General features: G+C 47.3%; 8 protein-coding genes across 8 annotated transcripts; 4 read left to right on the top strand and 4 right to left on the bottom strand.

Annotated features, from left to right (window-relative positions):
- Window positions 1-287: 287 nt before the first annotated feature.
- Window positions 288-1,335, top strand: BP5553_09838 (uncharacterized protein; the record flags this gene model as incomplete). Its single annotated transcript, XM_032018461.1, has 2 exons — window positions 288-833; window positions 910-1,335. The coding sequence occupies 2 exons, from the start codon at window positions 288-290 to the stop codon at window positions 1,333-1,335; spliced, it is 972 nt and encodes a 323-aa protein (XP_031865298.1).
- Window positions 1,336-1,804: 469 nt separating this feature from the next.
- BP5553_09837 (uncharacterized protein) lies at window positions 1,805-3,373 on the bottom strand (the record flags this gene model as incomplete). The annotated part of the gene is made up of 1 exon (XM_032018460.1): window positions 1,805-3,373. The coding sequence occupies one exon, from the start codon at window positions 3,371-3,373 to the stop codon at window positions 1,805-1,807; it is 1,569 nt and encodes a 522-aa protein (XP_031865297.1).
- Window positions 3,374-4,229: 856 nt separating this feature from the next.
- On the top strand, window positions 4,230-6,046 carry BP5553_09836 (MFS general substrate transporter; the record flags this gene model as incomplete). The annotated part of the gene is made up of 5 exons (XM_032018459.1): window positions 4,230-4,513; window positions 4,565-4,860; window positions 4,911-5,251; window positions 5,310-5,600; window positions 5,696-6,046. 5 exons carry the CDS (start codon window positions 4,230-4,232, stop codon window positions 6,044-6,046), a joined length of 1,563 nt encoding a protein of 520 aa, XP_031865296.1.
- Window positions 6,047-6,674: 628 nt separating this feature from the next.
- Window positions 6,675-7,500, bottom strand: BP5553_09835 (uncharacterized protein; the record flags this gene model as incomplete). Its single annotated transcript, XM_032018458.1, has 3 exons — window positions 6,675-6,853; window positions 6,914-7,408; window positions 7,455-7,500. 3 exons carry the CDS (start codon window positions 7,498-7,500, stop codon window positions 6,675-6,677), a joined length of 720 nt encoding a protein of 239 aa, XP_031865295.1.
- Window positions 7,501-8,476: 976 nt separating this feature from the next.
- On the top strand, window positions 8,477-9,976 carry BP5553_09834 (uncharacterized protein; the record flags this gene model as incomplete). Its single annotated transcript, XM_032018457.1, has 1 exon — window positions 8,477-9,976. One exon carries the CDS (start codon window positions 8,477-8,479, stop codon window positions 9,974-9,976), a length of 1,500 nt encoding a protein of 499 aa, XP_031865294.1.
- A 331-nt stretch (window positions 9,977-10,307) lies between these two features.
- Window positions 10,308-13,633, bottom strand: BP5553_09833 (uncharacterized protein; the record flags this gene model as incomplete). The annotated part of the gene is made up of 6 exons (XM_032018456.1): window positions 10,308-11,322; window positions 11,371-11,610; window positions 11,804-12,258; window positions 12,307-12,893; window positions 12,949-13,097; window positions 13,152-13,633. The coding sequence occupies 6 exons, from the start codon at window positions 13,631-13,633 to the stop codon at window positions 10,308-10,310; spliced, it is 2,928 nt and encodes a 975-aa protein (XP_031865293.1).
- A 4,761-nt stretch (window positions 13,634-18,394) lies between these two features.
- BP5553_09832 (Nonribosomal peptide synthetase 14) lies at window positions 18,395-21,609 on the top strand (the record flags this gene model as incomplete). The annotated part of the gene is made up of 3 exons (XM_032018455.1): window positions 18,395-20,805; window positions 20,868-21,222; window positions 21,280-21,609. 3 exons carry the CDS (start codon window positions 18,395-18,397, stop codon window positions 21,607-21,609), a joined length of 3,096 nt encoding a protein of 1,031 aa, XP_031865292.1.
- A 110-nt stretch (window positions 21,610-21,719) lies between these two features.
- Window positions 21,720-23,965, bottom strand: BP5553_09831 (uncharacterized protein; the record flags this gene model as incomplete). Its single annotated transcript, XM_032018454.1, has 2 exons — window positions 21,720-22,162; window positions 22,234-23,965. 2 exons carry the CDS (start codon window positions 23,963-23,965, stop codon window positions 21,720-21,722), a joined length of 2,175 nt encoding a protein of 724 aa, XP_031865291.1.
- Between the last annotated feature and the right edge of the window lie 388 nt (window positions 23,966-24,353).

Below are 24,353 nucleotides of genomic sequence, written 5' to 3'. Positions count from 1 at the left end.
CATATAAGATCCGGCCACCCAGTCCTCACTCCAGGCCTTCTCTTCTCAGATCCAGCTTCTTTCGTTCCGTTTCCGATACCCCTCGATGCACCTGTTTCCTTATCCATAATTCCTTCTCTTCTCTTCCTATCATTCCGTCCGCTCTCCTTGCCTCTTCATTCGTTTGATACGAAGTCCTCCCGGCGAGGCGTCTAATCACATAATCTCCTCGAGCCCCGTCAATCCACGAGACCTCTCTACCCATTCATCTACCTTCCACCCCCCTCACACCAATACAACAGTACACAATGCCTAAAGGCGACCGCCACCGTTCCGTCAGGACCTCCGGTTACTACACCCTGAGCCCTGCCGCACAACCAGCTCAGTACGAAGCCCTTAATACCTCGCGCATCCCCGATCAATACTACTCGGGAGCTCTCACCACGGGTATGCCCCAGCAGTCATACTCTCCACCACACACCTCCAGCTACTCCACCGGTGGTCCAGTCCAGCATCCCATGGTCGCCCAGCAACAATACGCACCAATGCCTCCGGCACCATTGACGTCCATCCGCGCCTCGAGCGGCGCGTGGAATCCCACAGATGACCAGACCCTCATGGCAGCTCGTGCCCAGGGCATGAACTGGGCTCCCATCCAACAAGCCTACTTTCCCAACAAGACCCCGAACGCGTGTCGAAAACGCCACGAGAGGCTAATGGAGCGCCGCTCAGCTGACGATTGGGACGGTGTCAAGCTTGAGAATATGGCCAAGACATATATGGGTATGAGGAGGGAGATATGGTCTGGTCTGGCGGCACAGACAGGCGAGAAGTGGAATGTGGTAGAGCAAAAGGTTCGTTCACTTCCCATATTCCCTTACCATTCAAACCCCTAAAGACAACGTAACTAACAACCATTTTTCAAAACAGTGTATGTCTCAAGGCCTCAAAAACCTCCAGACCGCAGCTCGCGCCCATGCCCGGCGCGAACGTCTCCTCGACAACTCTGGCGCAGGTGGCGTTGGCTCAGCCGGAATGCTAGGAGTAGGTGCGTACGATGTGCGCGACCACCATGCCGATGACAGTGGTATCGGCAGCATCGAGGATCTGGAAGCTGAGTATGATGCAACAGATGGCGGCGCCAGCAGCAGCGGCCGCAGCACCTCGTCCGTATACGCAACGCACCAAGGACACCACGGCCATTATCATAGCCATAGTGGGGGAAGTGCGGTAGGGAGCATGGTCGATGGCCGAGGAGGTGGTGGATATACGACCCACCAGCAACGGGGACAAAGACTACCCAGTATGGATATGGGGATTGATGCGATTATCAACCGGCCGAACAATGGGCGGTAGCAAGTTTCAATCTCTACCACTTTCGTTACTTCCTGCTTATACGTGAGGCTTGAGGGTGGTTTGGCGGAGGGGGCGTTCTAAGAGTTGGCGTTTTTCAGGCGTTACAATCCCGGCTCTACATTTGACAGGGAAAGTTGGCATGCTTTCCCACGCTTAATACTTTGATTTTGATGAGCCAGACACTCCTTTTTGGGCAGGAGAGAGACGGACATGGCATATTATGACGACTCGTTATGATTGATACATTGTATAAGTATAGCATGCATGCATTAGCAGCATTTATTTGGCTCTTCAGCCTAGGCTAGATATGACAGACAAACACAATGAGAGAGGTTTTTGCGTAGTACAACTTACTTCGTACAGTACATACCTTTTGGTACAGTGAAAGAACGGTAAACCCCCTCCTGCCTCAAAACGCCCCGCTACCTTATCGACTCGACCTAGAAATTGCTCCCCAAATGCATATTTTCTATCGCGGGGGAATCGCAGCGATAGCAGCAGCCCTAACCTCCGGTTTAACGTCCTTCGCAGACAACACAGCCTCCTCCTCATCCTCGTCAATCCAATCCTCATCGTCGTCGAGATCCGGGGAACCAACTACAGCCCTCCAAACCCTCTGCCACATGCCCTTCTTCTCCACCATCGCCAAAATCATTACCACAGGCAGATGCCACACGGACGCCCAAAACAAACCCCTCGCGCTCCCCTTATGCCCCTCCAACTTCCAAAACCGTACAGCTTCCCGCACCAACCACGCATTGACAGGCGTGCTCGTGACGGCGAAACTCCACTCAGTAACCCCAGCGTAGCAAAGCCCTATACAGAGGGGAAAGCATACTATAGCGTAGCGTAATGCCACGCGCCCGTTGCGAGCTGGGTTCATCCAGCAGAGCATTTTGTAGCCCGCATTTTTATACTCCTCCCTTATAGACCAAGAGAGGGCCATGAAATGCGGGAATTGCCATGCCACCAGAAAACCCGCTAGTAGCCAGCCTCCTATGCTTCTTTCTCCCAGAAGTAATTCTTTCCAGTCGCCATTTTCCGTCGCCGATTGTCCTGCTGCTGCCGCCCAGCCCATGAGCGGTGGGATGCCGCCTACGATGGCACCCACCCACGTATTCAGCGCGCTGAGACGCTTCATAGGCGTGTATACTCCTGCGTAGAGAAGAATGTTTAGGGCGCCCAGGAATGACACGGTGGGGTTGACGCCGTAGTATAAGGCTGTGGTTCCTACGAGTCCGCTGAGGATAGCGAATATGGCAGCTCCCCGTGTAGATATCAATTTCCGCACCAGAGGCCTATTTCTTGTCCGTGTCATCATCGCATCCCATTTCGGCTCGTATAGCATGTTAAATGCGTTTGCAGACGCGGCGCAGAGGGCTGTTCCGGTTGTGAGGAAGAGTAGCGTGAGGGGTGAGAGGGAGGGCGTGTCCATTAAACTCGGGGAGAGTAGTTCGGGCACGGGGTAGAGCGAGTAGGATGCCATTGCCGTGAGGACGACCAGCACTGAGAGGCGGGGCTTGGAAAGGGCGAGGAGGACTGGGACGAGCCGCCGGAGGGAGTTCGTGGGCTGGGCGGAAGCTTGAGAGGTGAGCGTGGACGAGGCATTGGGTGGGAGGACGAGGTCTGGCGACGAGGATGAGGATGCTGCTGCTGCTTCTGCTGCCGCTGCACGACGGGCAGCTTGCTTTCTTCGATGAGGGAGGATCTCGTTCGGAGAAGTAGTGGTTAGAGTAGCCCCATTTCCCTGTGCAATTGGGCTTGTCTCCCCTATCGTCGAGGCGGTTGCTCCATTCCTAGATACCGCCCGTGCCTTTTCAAGCAGAGAATTCGCATTTGCAGAGAAATATTGATCCCGTAATCGTGGCGTGTTTGTGTTTCCGGTGACGGCTGCCCCAATGCTCGAGGTGCGGGAGAAGCTTCTCCTCAATGAATGGGAGGGAGCTTTGGGTTTGGCTGTCTGGCGCAGACATGATAGACATATGGTATAGAGGCCATCGGGGCGAGACAGGGTCCTCGGAGGATACCTTATAATCATTGCTTGTCTCTGTTATGTGGGATGATATATTAAACAACATTGAGGTCGTCGTGAAACTCTCGTATCATTTCTGCGGGACACCCGGCCCAGCTACCGGGCACAAGCATTTTGGGCCTGTCAGTGCTTGGGATCTCACGTGCTCTGAACCTTAACAGCTGCACTTTCGAAGCGATTTCAGGTTATAATACATCATATTGCAGAGCATTATTGTAATCAATTGAGCCATCCATTATTATCTATATATATGCCTTGGGACATATAACTACGAACTGCTCAACCTGGTTATATACCCTCAGCACGTGACTTGAGATATGATTACTCATCTCCCCTTCGGTCTCCTTCAGTGCTGGAGTTTCGTACGTATCGTCTTTCGTGCGTAACCTCCAGAGCCCACTTCTCTTTGCTCATAACCTCGTCCAACCAACGGCAGAGGAGGAAGCCCTGACTTGTTCACTGATCATGATATTAGTACCCCTAGTCCACTGCACTTGGCCGCTGGTCTCGTGCTACAATGGTCAAGTCTTTTTCTGTTGCATATTAAAGCCACTGCCGAGGTCATTGTTTCGGTGTTTCTGTGTGCTTGTTGTTTACTCAACATAGAATATCGGCTTAACGATGTGCACGTATGGCGCCTTCTTCAAGTCCACCTATAGGTTAAGCACTTGATGTGTGGTGCCGCGGGTATTAGATTAGTGAAAAAAACTCTTGGTAGTGCCTTGGGTGATGTTTACTTTCTTGCTTTCTAATGTGTTCCTTTGGGGGTTTGTATATATCTTTCGCTATGTACTACACTGAACAAACCATGTACTGCTGTATCACCAGACTGTGAGATTTCTAGCTCAAAGCATTCGACATTATGGGCCTCAATACTCATACTAATACCGATTTGGAGAAACTGGATGTACGATCTCACGATAGCGACGAAGGCGATGCAAGCCTGGAATCGGTTGAGTTGCCAGAGCCGAAGGAAAGTAATAACGGAGCGCTGCCTAGCCCCTCGAGCAGCAGCAGCGAAACTTCGGGGACACCTATAGAGGAGCTTGATTGGGACTCGCCAGCAGATGTGAAAAATCCTCACAACTGGCCGATTTGGAAACGGGTCTTCCACACCGCGATTCCCGCCCTCTACGGTTTTGTGGTGTAAGTACCATTTGTTTTTTGGGAGCTGGTACATGGCTAATATTATAACAGCACGCTGGCCACTTCTGCATATGTTCCATCAATTCCCATCATAATGGCAAAATTTGAAGTGGAAAGAGAGGTTGCCATCCTGCCTTTGTCCCTGTATACTTTTGGATTCGTTGTGGGACCTGTTTTTGCTGCTCCACTCTCCGAACTCTATGGCCGCCGTATAATATACTGGACAACATTACCGCTGCTACTGATATTTACAGCAATTGCTGGCGTATCAAACAATATCACACAGTTGATAGTCAACCGCTTTCTTGCTGCAACCTTTGGCTCAGGATCGCTGGCTGTCGGTGCAGGTACATCCACCCTACTTGCTTACCATCTGCATTATCTGACTTGAACACAGGTACCATCGCAGATATCTGGTCGCCAACTAGCAATGGCCGAGCCGCTGTATTCTTTATATTGGCTCCCTTTTTGGGGCCTGCGCTTGGCCCTCTAACCGGTGCATATATCATCGACGAATACAACAACAACTGGCGATACTCGATGTGGGTAGTTATGATCGTCGCGGCGCCCATACTATGCGCGGCAGTTTTCATGCAAGAAACCTCGAAACAGCGAATATTGTACCTACGTCAAAAGGCGCAAGGGGTGAAGGTCCCGCGGAAGACTGGCGATACCCGTCTGCTGCTTGGGAAACTACAAGTAGCAGTCACAAGGCCTTTACATATGATGTGCCTAGAAGTAAGTCTCCCCTCGATTATCTCTCCCTTGCTACAACCAAGCTTACCTTTCCTGAAAGCCTCTAGTAGCCTTCCTAAGCATCTATTCTGGCTTTGCCTTCGCCATGATGTTTAGCTTCTTTGGCTCCTATAGCTACGTCTTCCAGGTAGTATATGGTTTCAACCAAAAGGAAGTGGGCCTTACCTTCCTCGGCGTCCTGGTTGGTTTCCTCTTCGCCGTTGTCTCCTTCGGTATTTTTGATGCAACACTCTACAAGAAAGCCGCCTTTCGTGCAAAGGCTAAACCGGCGCCTGAACACCGACTTTATACAGCCTTGCTGGGTTCGTTAACGTTGCCGATTGGGCTATTCGTACGTATACCCACCTCCATGTCCTTCTCTACACTCTATCTTATCACCCCTTTCTACCTGTCAAAGTTTTACAGCTAACCTCCCTCCCAAATCAGTGGTTCGCCTGGACCCCCCAAAAGTCCATCCACTGGATCGTGCCCGTCCTAGCAGGTATCCCCTTCGGCCTCGGCTCCCTTGGAATATTCATCTCCGTTACAACCTACCTCGTCGACGTCTACCAAGCAAAAAACGGGGCGTCAGCAGTGGCAGCAAATGGCATTCTGCGCTACACATTAGGTGCCATATTCCCGCTGTTCACGCTGCAGATGTATGAAGCCTTAGGTATCCATTGGGCGGGCAGTGTGTTTGCGTTTGTGGCCCTGGCGCTACTGCCTATGCCGTGGTTTTTCTATTTCCATGGACATAAGTTGAGGATGAGGAGTAAGTATGATACTTTTAAGGGATGAGGTCTGTTGCGAGTGCATATATGTAACAGCTTGCTTTTCGCTTGAGCATGGTTGGCGTTGGGGCGCTATTAGAGGATTGTTGGTTGTGTAGATGAACGATGGTCTAGCCACATAGGGGTACAGGTCTAAACAAGAACGATATCCGACACCCGCCGACCATGCACCCCCCTTCATCCCTTTAGCAGATGATGAAAAGCAACGCAAGTGGGGACAATACCGATGGATAGATAGTGTAGGTCCAAGAGGAGACTAGGCGTCAGAAAGGCGGTTAATGAGGATTTGTGATTGAACGAGCTTGAAGATAGACGAAGATATTAGAAGCATGAATAATACTACAAATATATAATGCATATTAATACTGCTCATCGGCACCTATAAGGCTTTTCTACACCTAGGTATACTACGATCCTCGGGAAGATTTAATGACCGGTGAGGGGAAGCATCTTTGCGATCTCAACTATAGGTGGCCATATACGATGTCACTTTGATACATACTTTCAAAAGCAGCAAACCGTTCATAAATTTCATGGCACCCGTCTAAATATTCATTCCTAGCAGAACCGTAGTAACCAAAAGGATCTAGCATGCAGACCATCTAACGCCATTTTTCTCATAGGTCCAATCTTGCCTACATAGCACCATAAGCAATAGCGAGGACGGCTCCTCCCATAGCCATCATAGGGGCCTGCGTAATCATTGCCGCTGCTCCACCCTTGGAGACAGAAGTTGAGCCGGAAGCGGCCGTTGGAGAGGAGGCGGGGTCTCCAGTAACTCTAGCAGCCGCTTGGTTGATTGTAGTAGTAGAGACTATTTTCTATTAGTCACACTGTCTACTATGTGGTACTGTTTATAGAAGATTGAACTTACAGGGGGAAATAAGAGTGTGATCGTCTCCGGCGATGATTGAATGCCCCAGAGCAGCCCAGTAGACATCAGCTGCATTTGTCATGCTTGCAATGCTTTCTTTCGCCGAGGGAGCTGTTAATTGCACTGCTCCAATTCCGTGACAGGTCAATCCCGGCGAAACTTCTGTTGTTATTGGTGAGCGAGGATGTACATCGCGTTTTGTCCAGGGCCCGCCAAGAGCGGATCCTAAATCCGCTGTTACTTCAGAATAGACTGAGCCTGGGATTGCTAGGACGGAGGAAATATCGGATTTTATCTCAGCATGTAGGGATGATGCGACGGAATTGATCGACGCCCGTACGGAAGAGATATCGGAAACTATCGAGGCGCTGCGGAAAGCAGATGCGTTGTTGAGGTTGTGGAGCCAGTTGGAGATGACGGGCCCAGTCCATATGCCTTCTACGCAGCAATTATGGTTCCACTCTGAGCCAGGGCACTCGACTTCTGAGTATACACCTGGAAATGTCAGTCTGCACAGAATAAGAGAGGTTGGAAAGCATACCTGCTGCACTGACGACGAGGGCGGTAAGGACTTTGAATGTATGCATATTGGCTGAGGTGCAAAGTGCGATAATAATAAGGACGGATGACGTTCAACAACTATGTTGAGATTGCCCAAAAAGAGTACTAGGAGTTTGTACAGAGTCGTTGCTATATGCTAGCAACGTAAAGTGGAGGAGGATAAGAAGATATATATCCTCATTATAGAGTGTACATGTACCTACCGATCTCACCCAGTGTGCTGATGAGCCTCCGCACGTAACGTGCTGCTCCCAGGTGTACCACCCTTGGTATCCTTTTGCAGCCCTAATGATGAAACATCAGGAGAATGCCCGTTGATGATCCTTCGCGCATTGGAGCCAACTGCGAGGTTACCAATCCTAGCTGCTGACCGTCAGCAAAAGCAGGCTTCTTACTGGAGTGTACCGGAATATTTCATTTTCAACCTCGCTCAGACTCGTAAGCCTCAGCGTCACAGCTAAGCCCCCTTAGGGCAGACCACGTATGTATCCCCGAATATACGTAGCATCAGCACTCGTCGCATTCGCATCAGATCCTGGATGGGCACGACGACTGATATACACTGGTCTTGGCTTAAGCTTATTCCGTCAGCTTAGGGCTTGCGTCACCACTCGAGGGATAATATACACTACATATCGCATTCGCAATGAGGTTCGTGGATAACGGACGATGAATATATTATGATGCTGCTATGCTGTTGGTGTGCTGCCGATCCCGGCAATTGAAGGTTGATTGCATCGGAACCTCGCAAAGTTAGCTGGGCTCTCTAATCGCCACCGGGACGGCCGGCTGCATTAGATCAATCTAGTGATTGAGAACGTGAGAATGTTTTGAGACTCGAGATCCGATTTCTAACATACAAACACATACAGTACAATACCATCTATTTATTTCGGTCTTCTTATTCCAGACGGCCGGCATATTTCATTCCTTCGTTCAATCCCTGCGACCCATAGTCGAGTACAGGGTCCTGATTCTCAGCTGCGCTCAAATTTCAAAACAATGCCCGCTGCAAGCCAAGAACATTATATCGCTACTCGTACTGCCAATTATAATTTGGGAATGGGGGAGGATTCTTCGAATAAGCCAAGTCTCAAAACCCGTCTGGCACGCATTTTGAAGCCGAATCCTTCAAGTCAACGCGTGTCGAAAAAGCCAGTGGAACGGACCGGCAATGAGACGAGAAATATTTCTACTGGTGGCAATTATCAAAATCAAGGCAATAGACGGCCGTCTCCGGAATCGGAATACTCTTCTCATGTTGATATTCAAACCGGCGAGCGACGTGATGATACCGAATTGTTGCATAGCTTGGCCGATCACGGCTTCTTTAGCTCTTTAACGTCTGAGCCTGAGTCCAACCCAAGATGGCGAGGAGCAGATTCCGGAGCCGGTGACCAGCTAATAGCTAGCTTACCGAACGATATCTGGGAGGTCATCACCGGTTATCTCTCCCTGGCTGATGTTGCTAGTCTTGCTTTCTCATGCAAGACCCTCCGATATCAACTTGGGCCTGAACCATGGAAAACCCTGCAGGATCCGGATAATCGAGCATCTAAGATTGATTTCTTAGTTTCTTTGGACAGTTCCCTTCCTAATCATATATTCTGTTATCCTTGTTTGATTTACCATCATCGAACTCGCAAGGGACAAGAGCGCTTGAAGGCCTCTCTCGCTCTGGCTCCAATCTTCGATTGCCCGAATGCCCTCGAACCCACCACAGTACTGTTAAGGCTGCGACTCACTTCTGACCACACCCTTCCATTTACTTTTGTCCAGCTTGCGCTTCGAGCCTGCCATTATTCGCCAGATCATGGCATATCAGTTGAATCTCTTGCCCGGCATTGGAAATCCCATGACAGCGGCTGGTCGCACGAAACGAGTTATTACTACAATAAAGGTCACCTGTTACTACGGGTTGTCAGCAAATCATTTGCCTCTGCCGGTCTTCCACCAAGTGGAATGCGTCACCTGCTTTACTCCCGAGAAGATTATACGCCCTACTTTTCAGTATGTGCCCATTGGAGGGACGGCGAACTCATGAACCTCTGCAAGTGCGCATTGAGTCACATACCGAAGCCCAAAGAAAAATTAACTCAACAGCTCCGGAAAGGCCCGCAGTTTCAAGCTAGCTTCCATAATGCCAACCCTATTGTCAGCCTGTGCCGAGAGTGTCGGCCCATGAGACGCTGTCCAGATTGTCCGACAGAGTACCTTATCGATATCAAACTCGCGGAAGACAGAAATGACCCGTCGGATAGGTTCAAGCAGGCTATTTTGGTAACCAGGTGGTCCGATCTAGGAGATGGGTCTACGCCATTGTCGCCGGAATGGGCGTCGTGCAATGGTTGTGCTGAATTCGACTCTTTTGCTGCCATTGGAAGACGTACCATTTCGGGTATATTCGAATCGCAATCTGGAGTTGCTATACCCGGGCAAAGAATGCTATCTCTAAATCCAAATAACAAGAGGCTTGGGGAGGAAGGTCATAATTGGTATTGAGCAATATAACGTTTTACCTGCTACGCAACTAGACTGCGGGATGTCTTTTATTCTATTGGGTTGCTAATTTAAGGCCGGATCTCCGCAATCATCTTTCCCGGCACTCAACCCAGGCCATTATTCTATGTATACACTAATACTATCAGTACATGGTACAGCGAGCACCTTCGCGTAATACTGGCATCGCTCATTTGCAAGTAATTCCATCCACTTCCTAATAAATAGGGTATTATATCAACTGCTCAGAGCATAAATTATCGCAGGTTTTGACAACCCCTTCGGAAGACAAAATATGAACAAATAACGGCTAATTCACGTAAGGTCAACGACCTCAGTAGAAGTAGGAACCTTTCGCCTTGAAATTGGTGGGAGGACATGACTCGAGGTCTGTGGGTTCGTGACTGAACTCAAAAGGGAGCCTCTCCGAGATATGAGTAGTTTGGAAAGGAGGCTGTGAAAGCTGCGATACTGAGAGCGACATTATAGGGTCAAACAGGTCACCAAGAAGTTCTCGTAGTATGTTCGCATTGAAACTCTGGAGGTAGCCTTTGGCAATACTACATCTCTTTGGCCAGGCTTGACGGGCAGCAAGATACGAGGCCTGGGTCTTTGTGACGACCAGTGTTTGCGGACTCCCAATTCTCTCTGTCTCGTGGGTAAAGCCTCCTCCCATGGTTTCGAGAATTCTATGGATATGTAGCCGCCGCATCTTGGCGACTGGGAATCTCCATACTTGTTGATGAGGATTGATCAAGAATATGTTGAGTTCGGAACAGTCATGGCAAGGACAACTTGTCCTCGATCGCGTCCAATCGGCGGCAAGTTTTGGTTCAGGTCCAACGTGAATGACAACGTAGCTGCGTAGCAAGTCTTGGAAAAATCCTTTAAATGAGGTTCCTTGGACTGATATGTTTTTGTCATGAAGACTACGGCTCAATTGCTGAAGGAGCGGTATGAAGATGGTATCAAAATTTTCGGCTGGTTGGTTTGAGGATGCAGAGACTAACTTTCCAAGGATCTGACCAAGCTCCCATTGACAATCGAGGGCAAAACAGTTCCAAATCAAGGTGACAACGCTTTGTACGATTTCGCTACCATCATCCGTAGCAGCTAGTGAACCGGGAGCTCGAGCACCAAAACCGTAGATCTTTATCATCTTATTTGTTTGTGAGTGCAAGATGGGGGTCAGGTTGAAATTACTTGCGAGGTCAGAGACTACATTCTTGAAAAGGGTCTGAGAAACACGTGCTTCAATCTCGCCACTGAGGCCAGCACTGATGACGCCTGCGAGGAATGCCATGGCCATAGGGTTATGGCATGTGTTCTTTTTGACGGCTGGCAGTATCCTGTCGTTAATTAGCTCCAGTTTACAACTCCAAACGGGCTTCACAAACTTGTTAAATATAACTTCAGATGAGCCTGTCTTGCAGAGATTCGACAACATGGCTCCATCCTCAGCTGTTGAAATTTGTGCGGAATTTAGGGCAGTATCCATCTGGGACTTCGCCCAGTCTTGGGCGACAGTAACTGGCTTTGATAAGAGTTCCGCCTCTGTGATGTAGCCTGTTTGTAGTGCGAGGATCATTTCCATCCGGTTTGATAACTTGCCTATTGCTGAAAGTCGTTCAGAAATACTATAGAATAATAAAATATTTTAGCGGATGAACCTTAGCCGTATAGCAATTCGGGCACTATATGCAAATGTTTCATCGAGGAAGTTCCCTTTATTTGGCTAACCCCGCGATCTTCACGATCAAATGCTCGAGATCCAAGCTTTTACCCCGTGCAGATCTCCATCCACAATCATATCCTAGGGAGAGAACTTACGTTGGAAGAAGTGATTCTAGATTATAGCGTACGAGCGCTTTACCCACCCCTCGTAGCATCGAAGAAGACGGCTCCTGGGGCCAAAAGCGAAAAGTCTCGCAGAATAGAGACATGTTGTCCAGAGCAATAGATGTATTGGTGGCACATGCCAGAACCTCATCAGAAAACCCATTCGGTTTCCTTCCCCATGCCACTGTTGGGTTGGATACAGCTTCAATCCTCAATTTGCCTGATTCGAGTATCACCATCCTGCAAACACTTTCAAGATCTTGGCGGACTCCCATATCTCTAGGATTGTCGGACATGTGATTTGTTAATTGTTCAAACCATTGCAAAATCCGGGTTGCGTATTCTCTCAACCTCTCGTCGTAAATATATTTATATCTGGAGGTTCTGGGGGATGAAGGATTGAGAAAGAAGTCGATGCGATGCGTTTTCGGCATAAGTATTGCTATCTTGTGGACACTGTCAGTCGGTGTCATTCCAGGTTAAGAGTTCCATACCGTTCGATGATAGAAGTGCGTAGCAGAGACACCTTCATTACCAGTGTAGCCAGAATAATCCTCGTCATCTGGATCTATATCTTCAAAAAATTCTTCGTGCAGAAAACCATCGTGGTCAACAGTCATATTCTTTGCAACCTCAGTTCCATTAGAGTCAATAACTCTGAGAAGAGAGATTGATTTTTCGTATTCTTCAGTTAGTTCATGGAATGATACAGAATCATCGTCGTAATACCCGTCGCAACCGCCCGTAACAGTTCTTTTCAGCTTAGCAAGATAGAAGTAAAACCCAGACTCGTCGCATGCTCGGCGGATACAGGATGCAACACCTTGGTCATGTCCTTTCAAGCCATTGAAGCGAAGGCTAGCGTCTGTATATTGATGCTCAAATAGAAACGCGTACGCTGTATCAAACTCTGGAGTTTTTCCAAGCTTCTTGTTCCATTGTGATAATAGAGCCTTCAGCGTGGAAACCGACCTGGCAGAGCTTGCAGTTAATTCTTTTGGGTCTAGAGTCTCATGGACAAGATTATACGTGAGCACAAGCCGGTGGCCTGAAAGGACAGGCTTGACTTCATGGGTGACATCTGAAAACCTAATGTGAATGAGCGTAAGATCAACATTGCGTCTTAAGAGACTCACCAGGCCAGAAATGATGATTCATAATCCGAATATTTGGACGTCTCAAAGATCTTTGTTTCTCCTGCATGGGAGACCCTGACCTCACCTCCTTCATGTTCGATGGAAGGGTAATGACCAAGGTAGCGAACATTCCAGGAGCCTTCTCGGAACTTCAAGTTCGTCAGATATAAACAAGGTGGAGGGGGGCTTTGGGGTTGACCTACTCTTGATGTGGCTTAAACATTGCTCCCTCATCATAAAGCAACATCTTGTATAGCTGCGCCGATACTTCCTTGTCAGCCTCATCAACACCTAGGCCGGCACTTACTTTTGCCACAATAGATTCAATGAACCTTCCCCAAGCTGGATTCCTGAGTTCGAAATCAGGCGGGGATAGTTCCCACGTCTTTCGGACACTCTTGTCGACAACGGTCTGTTCCCCTTTTCCGAAAGGTGCTTCATGGCTGGCGGCAATAATTGCCTCTGCATCGCGATCCGACAGAGGAAGACCAACTACGCCGCCGTTCTTCAGATACAGTCCAGGGTTTGGTGAGCCAGACAATGTCTCGAAAAGGGCGAATGTACTAGCACCTTTGACAGAACTCAGACATTGGGAAATCTCATCTTTAAGTTCATCGATGTCTATGTCGGGGGTTTCGGACTCCGAGCTTGATGGGGGAGAAGACAACTCAATGACGTGTGCCATTATGCTCTACAGCTATATTGATCGAATGCGTTGCATAATGCGCGGTGTTTCATGATAATTTGTAGTCTTTGGGGGCCACGATTAGTAGAAGACGCGAAGGGACGCGTTGTGATTAAATGTACCAAGGCGTGCAGGGTGCTGGGGCGTGTCCGTTTCGCGTCAGCTCCCACACTACATCTGGTTCGAACTAACTGCACCGCAATTATTTAAACCAAGAGATAAGCAACAATTCACCATATGACATTATTCGCATTTATATTACGAATATTCCTCCAGAGCCAGCAGCTTGGTTTTTTGCCATGGCTACGACTTTTTCAGTAAATTCTCAATCATCTATTCCACGACAATCCATCTGCAAGGCGCGTGCTATGACGATATGCATTTCCTTCCAATTTTGGTTCAAATGATCCTGTAAGAACATAGTTTCTTTCCGACTTGGATGTTACTTTCCTGTTAGATAAGAACGAAGCCCTTATAATTTCGCACATAGTTCGGTAAGCTAAAAAGAGAGCAAACTAGAATACGCAATGTTCGCACACCTCTATTAATACCATATCTAAATCTTGAAATCTCCTCCCAATGCTCAAAAACTATCGCTTCCACCCCCTTAGAGTGCTATAAGTATTAGCTCCTGGGGAAAGTTGTTTAGTATGCGTTTCTTAGTCGCCAAATAAATTCTCTGAGGCTTTCGAGGTTTAAAATTTAACCCTGGTAAAGATCTTTTTTGCTCTTAAAAAGCTCCTCTCTAAATAAGAGGTAAACATGGATATATAGTACTCTGCGTCAATTTTGCTTTAAGAGCATGCATCCCTTGCATCACCTACCCAAGGTGCCTAGCTGTGTGTTATGTCAAAGAAAATTGGTTTGGCAACTAAATCCCCCCGTAATATATATATGGCCAAAAAAGCAGATATCGCCTAACAAAGTACAAGGGCGTGACACTTGGTCAAGTGGCTCGGGTCAAATTGTACTTTCGTTGTCGCCAGGGACGACAGGAAAAAAGGGAAAACAACAACAAAGCGAAACAACAAAAACGACAAGAGATGTAGGCATTCGACACCGGGCCGAACTCTTTTGCTATTTTGATAGCTGGAAATTAAATTTTTTACTTTCGGAAAATAATACAAGTGATATAGAATTAAATTAAATTTGTTTTGGGATACACCTTTTTTTATGGTTGATTTAGCGAGGGCGGAGCGGCCAGATTGATAGTCACCGCCTAGAAGGTGACCGCATGAGTGGATTCTCGAGAGTTGTTCATCTCTAAGGGCTCGTAGATGTTCGACAAATAGGGAAAGTCAAAGGTACTCAATTGGATAGCTATACACAGGCATCGAGACTTGGCTCTAGAATAGATACTCACTCCACCAAGTCATGTAGGCGAGTGACGATGTGATGTAGCCGGGATCGATGCATATTATGGTTTAAAAGGGTCACGGGGAGATTGGAAGATAAAATGCGGAGTAGTTTGTGCAATTAAGCCCCAAAAGGATGGCTCAGAATCCGGTCACCGGGGTTGAATTTAATTGATCGAGATATCTAGCCTGAATTCTTATGGATAAAAAAATCATTGCACTTCCGATAAAATTCCAAGCAAATCCTACCAAACAGATATGCATTTAGGAAGCTGAATATATCATAGACCTAAAGCTGTATGAAATACCACGACGACCCACATGTGTTTCCCAAGATATCGCTCTTGCATAATTACCTCAACATCATCCGGTGCTTTGGGTCTACCTTTTGATCTTTTTGCTAAATCTAGGTAGATTGGGTCGAAACTAATAGCTCTAGAGGATTTTCCTTAATATTATGAAAGCCACTTGGCCGCTTGCTTTCAACTCAACAACCATATATATTTGACTACTTGATCCCGCTACTAGAGGGCAATTCAATTGCTTCAAACCTCACCACACCTCCAGCTCGTAGCATCGAACGTGCCCATATTCAAAATTGAAACAGTTAGAACTATATATTGGCAATAGATGCCCCAACCAGCAAAGCTTAGATTGAGGTACTAGACGCAGCTCTGATCTGTGGATTCTTGCCGAGTCCAACTTCTTTGAACACCCTTAATGTAAAAGATGTCCACTAGGATTTCAATCCCAAACCTACTTGAAGTGACATACTAGCTCCACCTGCTGAAAGTTTGAGAGGCGTAGACGGCACTTGATTGTAACAAAAGCTACCTAGTCTAGTGACATCCGTCGCTCAATTGGGGGGATCTGGCGGACTAGCACAAATGATTGGAGAATCGAGAATGGGCGGCAAAGTAAAGGCCAAAATGCTACGTAGAGACCTCCACATTTGGTGCCATTGGTAGCTTCCATCCAATCCTGGTTAAAATGAGTTTCAAAATGGGGGTCGAAGCACTAATAGATCCAATAATCACTTCAATAGTTGATTAATATAGCACGTCCTCAAGGGTTCGCCAACTTAGTCTGCACCGGCACTTCCTCAGTCCATCCCGCCTTTTCAATATCTTGAAAACGGCTTGATTCTCCCCTGAGCAATACTCATCAACATCCGTAGCCATACCTGCTAAAGCTATTTTTGTTTCACCATAGTCCCATCGCAGCGCTCCGTCCTCGAAGAGTACCTAGGTACTTTCTTTGCGTCTCAATAGTACCCCAACCACTAGCACCCTAGAACTAGGTTATAGAGATCTATAATCCTCTCTAAAATCTAACAAGGCTAACAGGTTACTAAAAATCGGATACTATACTGAGTATTGCCTCGATGCTTTCGTGCCTTGTTATACATTGTTAAAAGAATACCTGACTCTTAATAATGTATATATATATTCCGTTCTAAATAAACGCTGTTGCTACTTTTGGCACTTCCTACTTCTGCACCTCTTCCCGGCTGGCCGCTTTTTATTTAGTAATAAACTATTAACTTGCGCAAATGTCGTTGCTCCTGTATTTAATACGACGACTTCCTTGCTTCTACCTGCTGTGTCGTATTGTCCTTAGTCTTCTGTATCATCTTCTACCCTCCGGCGGCGAAACTTGTGTCTAATAATATACTTCTCTGGATTCTAAATATAATTGATAAAACTATAATCAGTCTCCCGGAACTTCAAGTTCTATAACATACTGTCGATACTCTCTCCTAAATCAATGGCCGACAACTCCGCCTGGAATATTAATACCGCTATAAATTCCTCTAATTCTTGGACTGATACATTAAGTTAGGTATTTATATGGAAGAGTTTCAACAAGATACATTAGTTACCTAGTAATATCCATTGGTCCAAGGATAAGCAGACTATTATATTCAGTGGTTTGCCGGTTGTATTAGAGAAGATTGGCAGAATAGTCCAGATATTAGTCGCTAGGGAATATGAACCCTTAGTCAAATGGCTATAATAGAAATAGCAAACCCTGTTAGGAATAGTCACAATCTCGATCTTGCGCTTCAACCTTAATATAGGCCATACTTCTAATAGCACAGCTATCTTTAATATAATCAACCGGATCCCCTATGAATGTACGCCACAACGACCCCGTGGATGAATCTAGGATTGATTTGCAACACCTGGCTCTAGGGCGTCAACAATCGTTCTCTGTTCCCAAACCTAGGCTTCACGGCAGAGAGGCATCTACCGTCTCCATTAAAAGCGACGAGCGAACTGCGATGAATATTGCAATCATAGATACATATTACAAATGCTTCGAAATCAGGGAACAGCTTCTCTGGAGGCGTACGTGTGGCGCAAAGCAAATAGGCCATCATCGCTCAGCATAGGGTATTCTCCTTGGATCCCACATTTGCTAGCCACCTTCTAATAGTTGGCATATTGTGGTGGGGATCAAGGGACCACCAATTATTTACTTTGTTTTTGCATTGTCACCTGTACTAGAATTAGCACGTGGATAAGTGGAGCCACCTGAGCATATAAGCCCCTGGCACTCACTCTCCCTTTCACACAGCACCGACGTCAATACATGCGATTCACCGCAATACAGCTGGACCAGGGAGAAGCTGGCCAGTTAGTATAATTACGAATAGAAGCTTAATTTGCTATACTTATATTAATGACTGGATCTTGTAACTACTAATCGTCCAGGAATGCCACTGCCTGAGTGCGCCCTGAATATTCACTTTCTCAAAAGAACATTAAACCATTGTTTAGACTTCTTTAGCCAAATGACCAAACGACGAAAATCCGACACCGCGCCTACCGCCCAATTGATGCCTATTACCTTGACTGCAATCTTTTGGTTGTTTTATCCACGATTCCTCCTGATAATCCTAAGGGTCCTCCTAGCTCCTCTACAATATAAGAGGGTAAATGCTTTTATCATTGTCGTAATGGACCATCTTCCACTTCTATAAAATGAGTATTTTAAGCGTTTTACAACTTCTAGTCCTAATGCGTCTAGCTTCTCTAGTTGGTGATTCCTCATAATTAATTGCATGAAATCCTAGTCTTAATAAAGTCACTCTCGGAGCTTTATATCACACCCATGTAATATAGAGTGGAAACTAGGGGTATTGAAACCCGCATCATATCCGAATTATTCGGAAGGTGGTGAGCCTAAATTGATCGGGTCCCCGACCTGACATGTTTTACTATCGTCATTGGCCAATCTCCGGCATAAATCATCTTTGTACAGTACACTAAATGTTTATATGTTTAGCACCCGTGTTAATTATCTAGTACTGGAAACGTACGTAATTGTACGAACAATTTCCCCTTCCTTGGTTAACGATCTCCTCAATCCTTTTTCCCCGTCCTTTTTCAAGCCGGACATTATGCCGAACTCGCCCCATGAGCTGCTTGGGGGGAAAATTCCTGGTAACACAGGCTCTGAGTCAAGATGGCAGAATTGTTTTAAGTTACAAGATTTGCCTTGGCTACAAGAACATTGCATACAGAATCAGATCATTATCCCTGCAGCTACGTATTGCGTTATGGCCCTCGAGGCCGCTAGGGATATCAGCAAAGGAAAGCAGGTAGAAAACATAGAGCTTTCAGATATTACAATTATACGACCAATTGTAATAAATGAATCCTCGGGAGAGATTGAGACCTTGCTATCCGTACGCAGCAATCTTAACTTCGATAATAACGGACCCGATTTTATTCAGGCAGAGTTTACTCTCGGTGAGAGGGCAGCTGAGGATAAAGATATAAAAACTGTGGTCACAGGAAGAATACACATCACGCTTGCAAACACCAATAACCTCAATCCAGCTATCTCATCGCCTTCTAGACCACCCAGGCCAGCAGAGTTAATACCGGTCAACATCAGCCAGTTCTACGATTCACTGGCCGAGATAGGGTTGGGTTATGGCGGGCCATTCAGAGCTGTAACTTCAGCAGAGAGACGGATGGACTTTGCGTCAGCTGTCGTTGCGACTATAAGCGATAAGGAAGTGGAGTGGCCAACCTTCCCTTACCCGAGCTGGCTTGAGGCTTGCTTTCAGACGTTCTTTATTGCATTTGCCGCCCCGAGAGATGGTTCACTATGGACAGCTTTCACGCCTACAAAGATTGGTCGCATGGCATTGTCTTTGAACCCATGTATCGCCCCTGATATACCAGCCTCAGTGCTTGTCGACACGCAAATTACCGGGTTCACGCCAGGATTTCAAGCACAATTGCCCATAATCAAGGGCAACATGAAAATATACCACTCAGAGACCAGCCAGTTAGAGATAGTCGTCGAAGACTTCATGATGAGCCCCTTGCTTCCTGCTACAGAGAAAGATGATAAATTGCTCTGCTTGAAAATGGACTGGCAACAAGACATTCTCTCAGGAGTGGCATTCGAGCAGCATCATACCTTCTGTTACAAACAGTTAGGCCTCTCACAAGCTCACAAGCATATAGTGAGCGTAACCCGGCAGATCTCGCACCGGTATGCGAAGTTGAGAATCCTCCAGGTTGGCACATCTTCAGCCGATCTCGTACAAGCTGTATGTCAAGAGCTTGAACATACCCTTAAATTATATATGGTCGTGGATGCATCAAATAGGGCTATTGGAGGCATGGAGGCGCAGATGAGTTCCGATCAGTTGAGTGTTCAATTTGGAGTCTTTGATGTTGAAAGGGACATCGGAGCGTTGGACGAAACTGTCGACCTAACACCTTTTGACCTGAACTCTTTCGACCTGGTAATTATTCTACAGACTTTCAAGGAGAAGGTTGCCGGGTTGAGAGTCACCCGAAGCCTAGTAAAGCCAGGGGGCTTTTTACTAATGATGGGTGGAGAGGACGTTCCGCCTAACGCAACAAACACGACCCGCGAAAAAATACACGACATTCTCCAGAGCGTTGGGTTTTCTGGGGTTGATTCCATGGCACTTAGCAGCGCTTCAGAAACACACCCTTCCTCTATTATCTTGTCACAGGCACTGGATAATCGAGTTGGCTTTCTCAGAGCTCCTCTTAATTCTACACCACCTATTAGTACAAGCGGGAAACTTCTTGTTTTGGGTGGCTCCTCGCAAGTGATTGTCAATTTCATCAAAGCCATACAGGCTAAGCTAATATGCGTCTGGGATGGAGAGATCAACGTAGTTGAATCCCTATCCAATTTGAAAAATCAAGACCTCGACAAAGTGGAACTTGTGCTTAGTCTCACCGAGTTAGATCAGTCAGTACTCGAGAATCTTAGCGCCGAAACTTTCCAAGGTCTACATCTACTTTTGGAGAGGTCCGAGCTGGTCCTCTATGTCACTCACGGCGCGAGATCAAAAAACCCACATCACAGCGGTACAATCGGTCTTTTGCGAGCCTTTCAAGCTGAGAACCCCGAGAAAGTTGTGCAGCTCCTCGATTTGGATACAATTGACGGCAACGAGTTTCTTGTCATAGAGAGCATACTTCGACTTGTAGCAGGTGTTGCTATGAGGGATGATGGCACAAAACGGCTATGGAGTATTGAGCCGGAACTTGCGGTCCGGGGAAGTAAACTTTTCATTCCAAGAGTGATTGTTGACAAGGAACGCAACAATCGTCTCAATTCTCTACGGCGGAAAGTTGAGACTAGAGCTTTCGTTGAAAAGAAGCCTGTCACTCTCGTTCGGCCTATAGATTCGTCTCACCTATTATCACCAAATAAAACTTATGTTCTGATTGGCCTTAGCGGGCATATTGGTCAATCTATCTGTAGATGGATGGTTAAGAGTGGTGCGCGTTGTATTGTGGTTACGAGTCGGTACGTATATCAACCGTGATATAAAATATTGTTTTGGAAATAAAATGTTCTAACGTCGCTAGGAATCCTAATAAAGAAGCACCTTGGAAAGACGAATTACAAAATCAAGGTGCTAAAATTGCAATCGAGGCAGCAGATGTCACTAATAAACAAGACATGATCAACCTCCGCAATCACATTCTTAGCACTATGCCACCCATCGGGGGCGTGGCTAACGGTGCAATGGTTCAATCGAATTGTTACTTTCCTGATCTGACTTATAATACCTTACAAGAAGTACTAAAACCTAAGGTAGATGGGTCATTAATCCTGGATGAGGTCTTTTGTAGTACTAACCTTGACTTCTTCCTCCTATTCTCGTCCATTTCGGCCGTGACTGGCCAACCATTTCAAGCAAACTATGCTGCAGCTAATAATGTAAGTTTACTAAGCATTGAACTTGATATCTGGGGTGATGGGCTGATTTCTGTTTAGTTTATGACCGGTTTGGCGTCTCGGAGGCGAGCTCGCAATCTCGCTGCTACAGTAATCGACTTCGGAACGATTATCGGGCTTGGTTTCATCCAGAGGATTGATAGCAGCGGAGGCAGTGAGGCCATGATTTCTATCCTTCGAAGTCTGGATTACATGCCTATTTCCGAGCGTGATCTTCATCACCTCTTAGCAGAAGCAATACTCATGGGGAAGAGCGACCAGTCTCCGGCAATTATAACTGGACTGGAGACGCTCAACGCTGCCTCTAACAATGACCCCTTCTGGCACCAAAACCTGCTTTTTTCACACGTTATAAAAGATGTTAGCTAGTTTCTCTTGAAGCTAAATTAAGAATCTTGAGAGCGTCAGCTGAAGGTGCCTATTGCATTTACATGTTTCGTGTAAGTCATATCTGGTTGCAAAGTACTCTTGTTACTGTATCATGATTTCTCCCTTGCCTCAATTGCCTTGTGCTTATGCTCGCTTTTGTCAAAATACTCTCTAACCTTGGCTCTCGCGACTTCTACTGTAGCCGCATCCTCTACTGTGCTTGGTACCTCAACACCCCTATCAAAATCCCCGTAAACCCCATTCTCCACCAACTCTCGAAGTACACGTCGTAATGTCTTTCCCGACCTCGTCTTCGGGATCATGTCTTTGCCCTGTACTATGCCTCCCAATGACGCGAAAGCCCCAACTTGACTGCGTACGAGAGACTGAATCTCCTTTGTGACGGATGCATCTGGTATGGCGGATACAGGGTGATTTGGCACGGAGAGGGTAATGAATGCGAATGGAAGTTGAGATTTGAGTTCGTCTGGGATACTTACTACGCATGATTCTGCGACCAGTGGATGTGATGAAATGGCTTGTTCGATGGCTCCTATATTTATCAGGGATCAGTAACTGGAGACAGAATTCAAAAATTCTTTGAAGCACGCAGATAGCACTGACCACTCGAGAGACGATACGCGCTGACGTTCAATACATCATCGTTTCGACCCATCACATGAACATAGCCTTCCTTGTCGATCCATCCCGCATCCCCTGTATCCAGAAACCTGCCGTCGAACCTCTTCAAATAGCTTTTATAAAATCTCTCCTCAGTCGCCCACAGCGCACGGAACGCTGTTGGTGCAAGAGGTAGTGCCAGCACAAGATTGCCCATCGATCCTTTTGGTACATCTTCACCCTGCTCATCCACGACACGAACATCGAAGCCTGGCATAGGCTTTCCAGCACTTCCTGGTTTGATTTGAGGGAGTGCATGGTCTTTGGCAATCTCACTACCTAGCCCGACATTAGGTGTAAGCGCTCGGCCTGTTATCGGGGATCCGGATTCAGTTGACCACCAGTTATCGATGACATGTGCGGCTGGTCCGCCGTATTTGTCGAGGAGCTCCTGGTACATTGATATCAAAGTCGGCTCTGACCGTTCGCCAGCAAGGAATAGAGCTTTTAGTGATCGTAAGCCTCCGCGCTCGCCAATCTTAGATATCATAGTGTTGTTCTGGTCGTTTTGTTTAATTGCCCTGAGCGCTGTCGGTGCGGTAAACATTGTGTTGACCTTGTACTCCTCCACAATTCTCCAAAAAGCAGACGCGTCTGGCGTTCCCACGGGCTTACCTTCATACAAAACAGTAGAAGCTCCAGCTAATAACGGCGCGTAGAGGATGTAGGAGTGGCCAACCACCCAACCGATATCTGACGCTGTAAACGAAACATCTCCCGGCCCGTGTATGTTGAAGATATACTTAATGGTGAACTGTAAGCCAACCGCGTGGCCGCCTGAATCGCGCAACACGCCCTTTGGCGCTCCCGTCGTACCGGACGTATGCATAATGTAGATTGGCTGATTGCTCTGCACTGGAACGCAGTCGGCTTTGATACCACGCGATTTGGCGTTGCTCACGAGATCCTGCCATGACGATTGTTCTGCGCAAACTATCTTGCGACGAAGGAACACTTGTTGTATCCAGCGCCATAACTTCCTCCACAGACTCTCTGCCTCTACCTTGGCGTTCCATCGCAGTTGGTCACGCTGCCATACCACAGTGCGCGACGGCTTGTGAGATGACAGTCTGATGGCTTCTTCGACAAGTGGTTGGTACGCGATGGGCGGCCTATTCCCGACAATGCCACACGACGCAGTAAGAAGAACGTCAGGCCTGCAAGCGTCGATCCGCTGGGCGAGAGCATTTGACGCAAACCCCCCGAATACAACGGAGTGAATAGCACCAAGACGGTTGACAGCCAGCATCCCGACCAAGGCGGCTGGGATCATGGGCATGTATAACATGACCACATCACCCTTTTTGACGCCTTCTTCCCTTAGCACCCCGGCCAGTGTCTCTACTTCCCTGAGGAGTGTGCTATATGTGAACGTCTGCTTTGTGTTCGTGACGGGGCTGTCGGCGTAAATCGCAGTTTGGTGGCCGTTTCCCGCGGCAACGTGCCTGTCGATGCAATTGTAGCAAGTTGATATCTCGCCGCCAGGGAACCATTCCCACGTTGGGTGAACAGTGCCATCTTGCAGCGTTCTTTGGGCCAGCCGGAGTGCGCTATCAGGTTTCTTGTGCCAGTAGAGGCGCTCGGCCTGGCGCGACCAAAATTGCTCTGGATTCTGCAGGCTTTGTCGAAGGACTTCATCTTGGAGATGTGACGGGGTGGATAGTATGTGATCCATTGTTTGGGGTCAGATCAGATCAATAGATATAATAAAAAGCTGTCATCAATGGCCTAGGGTTATCTGTTGAAGAACCCCGTGTGACGAGATGCTAGATCCCAAGTTGGCCTATTTGGGCTGCTATGCCTGGGTACTGAACACAGGTGCCCGAGTCTATAGGATGAATACCAAGTCAAGTCGTATCAGCTACTGACTACTGATTGATAGGCGTATTGGTATTGGTATTGATATTGGTACCCGGCATGTTCTTTCGGCCGCCGACATTTCTCGAGCCGAACACGCACCGGGGTGCCACCGACCTAGGGGCATTTATCAATGCACAAGCTACCGGTATGTAAGGTAAGTACCCATGTAAGTATCCGGGTGCATGTATAAACCATAAGTCACC

Source organism: Venustampulla echinocandica (genome assembly GCF_003357145.1).
Source record: "Venustampulla echinocandica strain BP 5553 chromosome Unknown scaffold_12, whole genome shotgun sequence".
Taxonomy (NCBI): domain Eukaryota; kingdom Fungi; phylum Ascomycota; class Leotiomycetes; order Helotiales; family Pleuroascaceae; genus Venustampulla; species Venustampulla echinocandica.
Note: the sequence above shows the minus strand (reverse complement) of the source record. Positions and strands in the feature narration are given on the sequence as shown.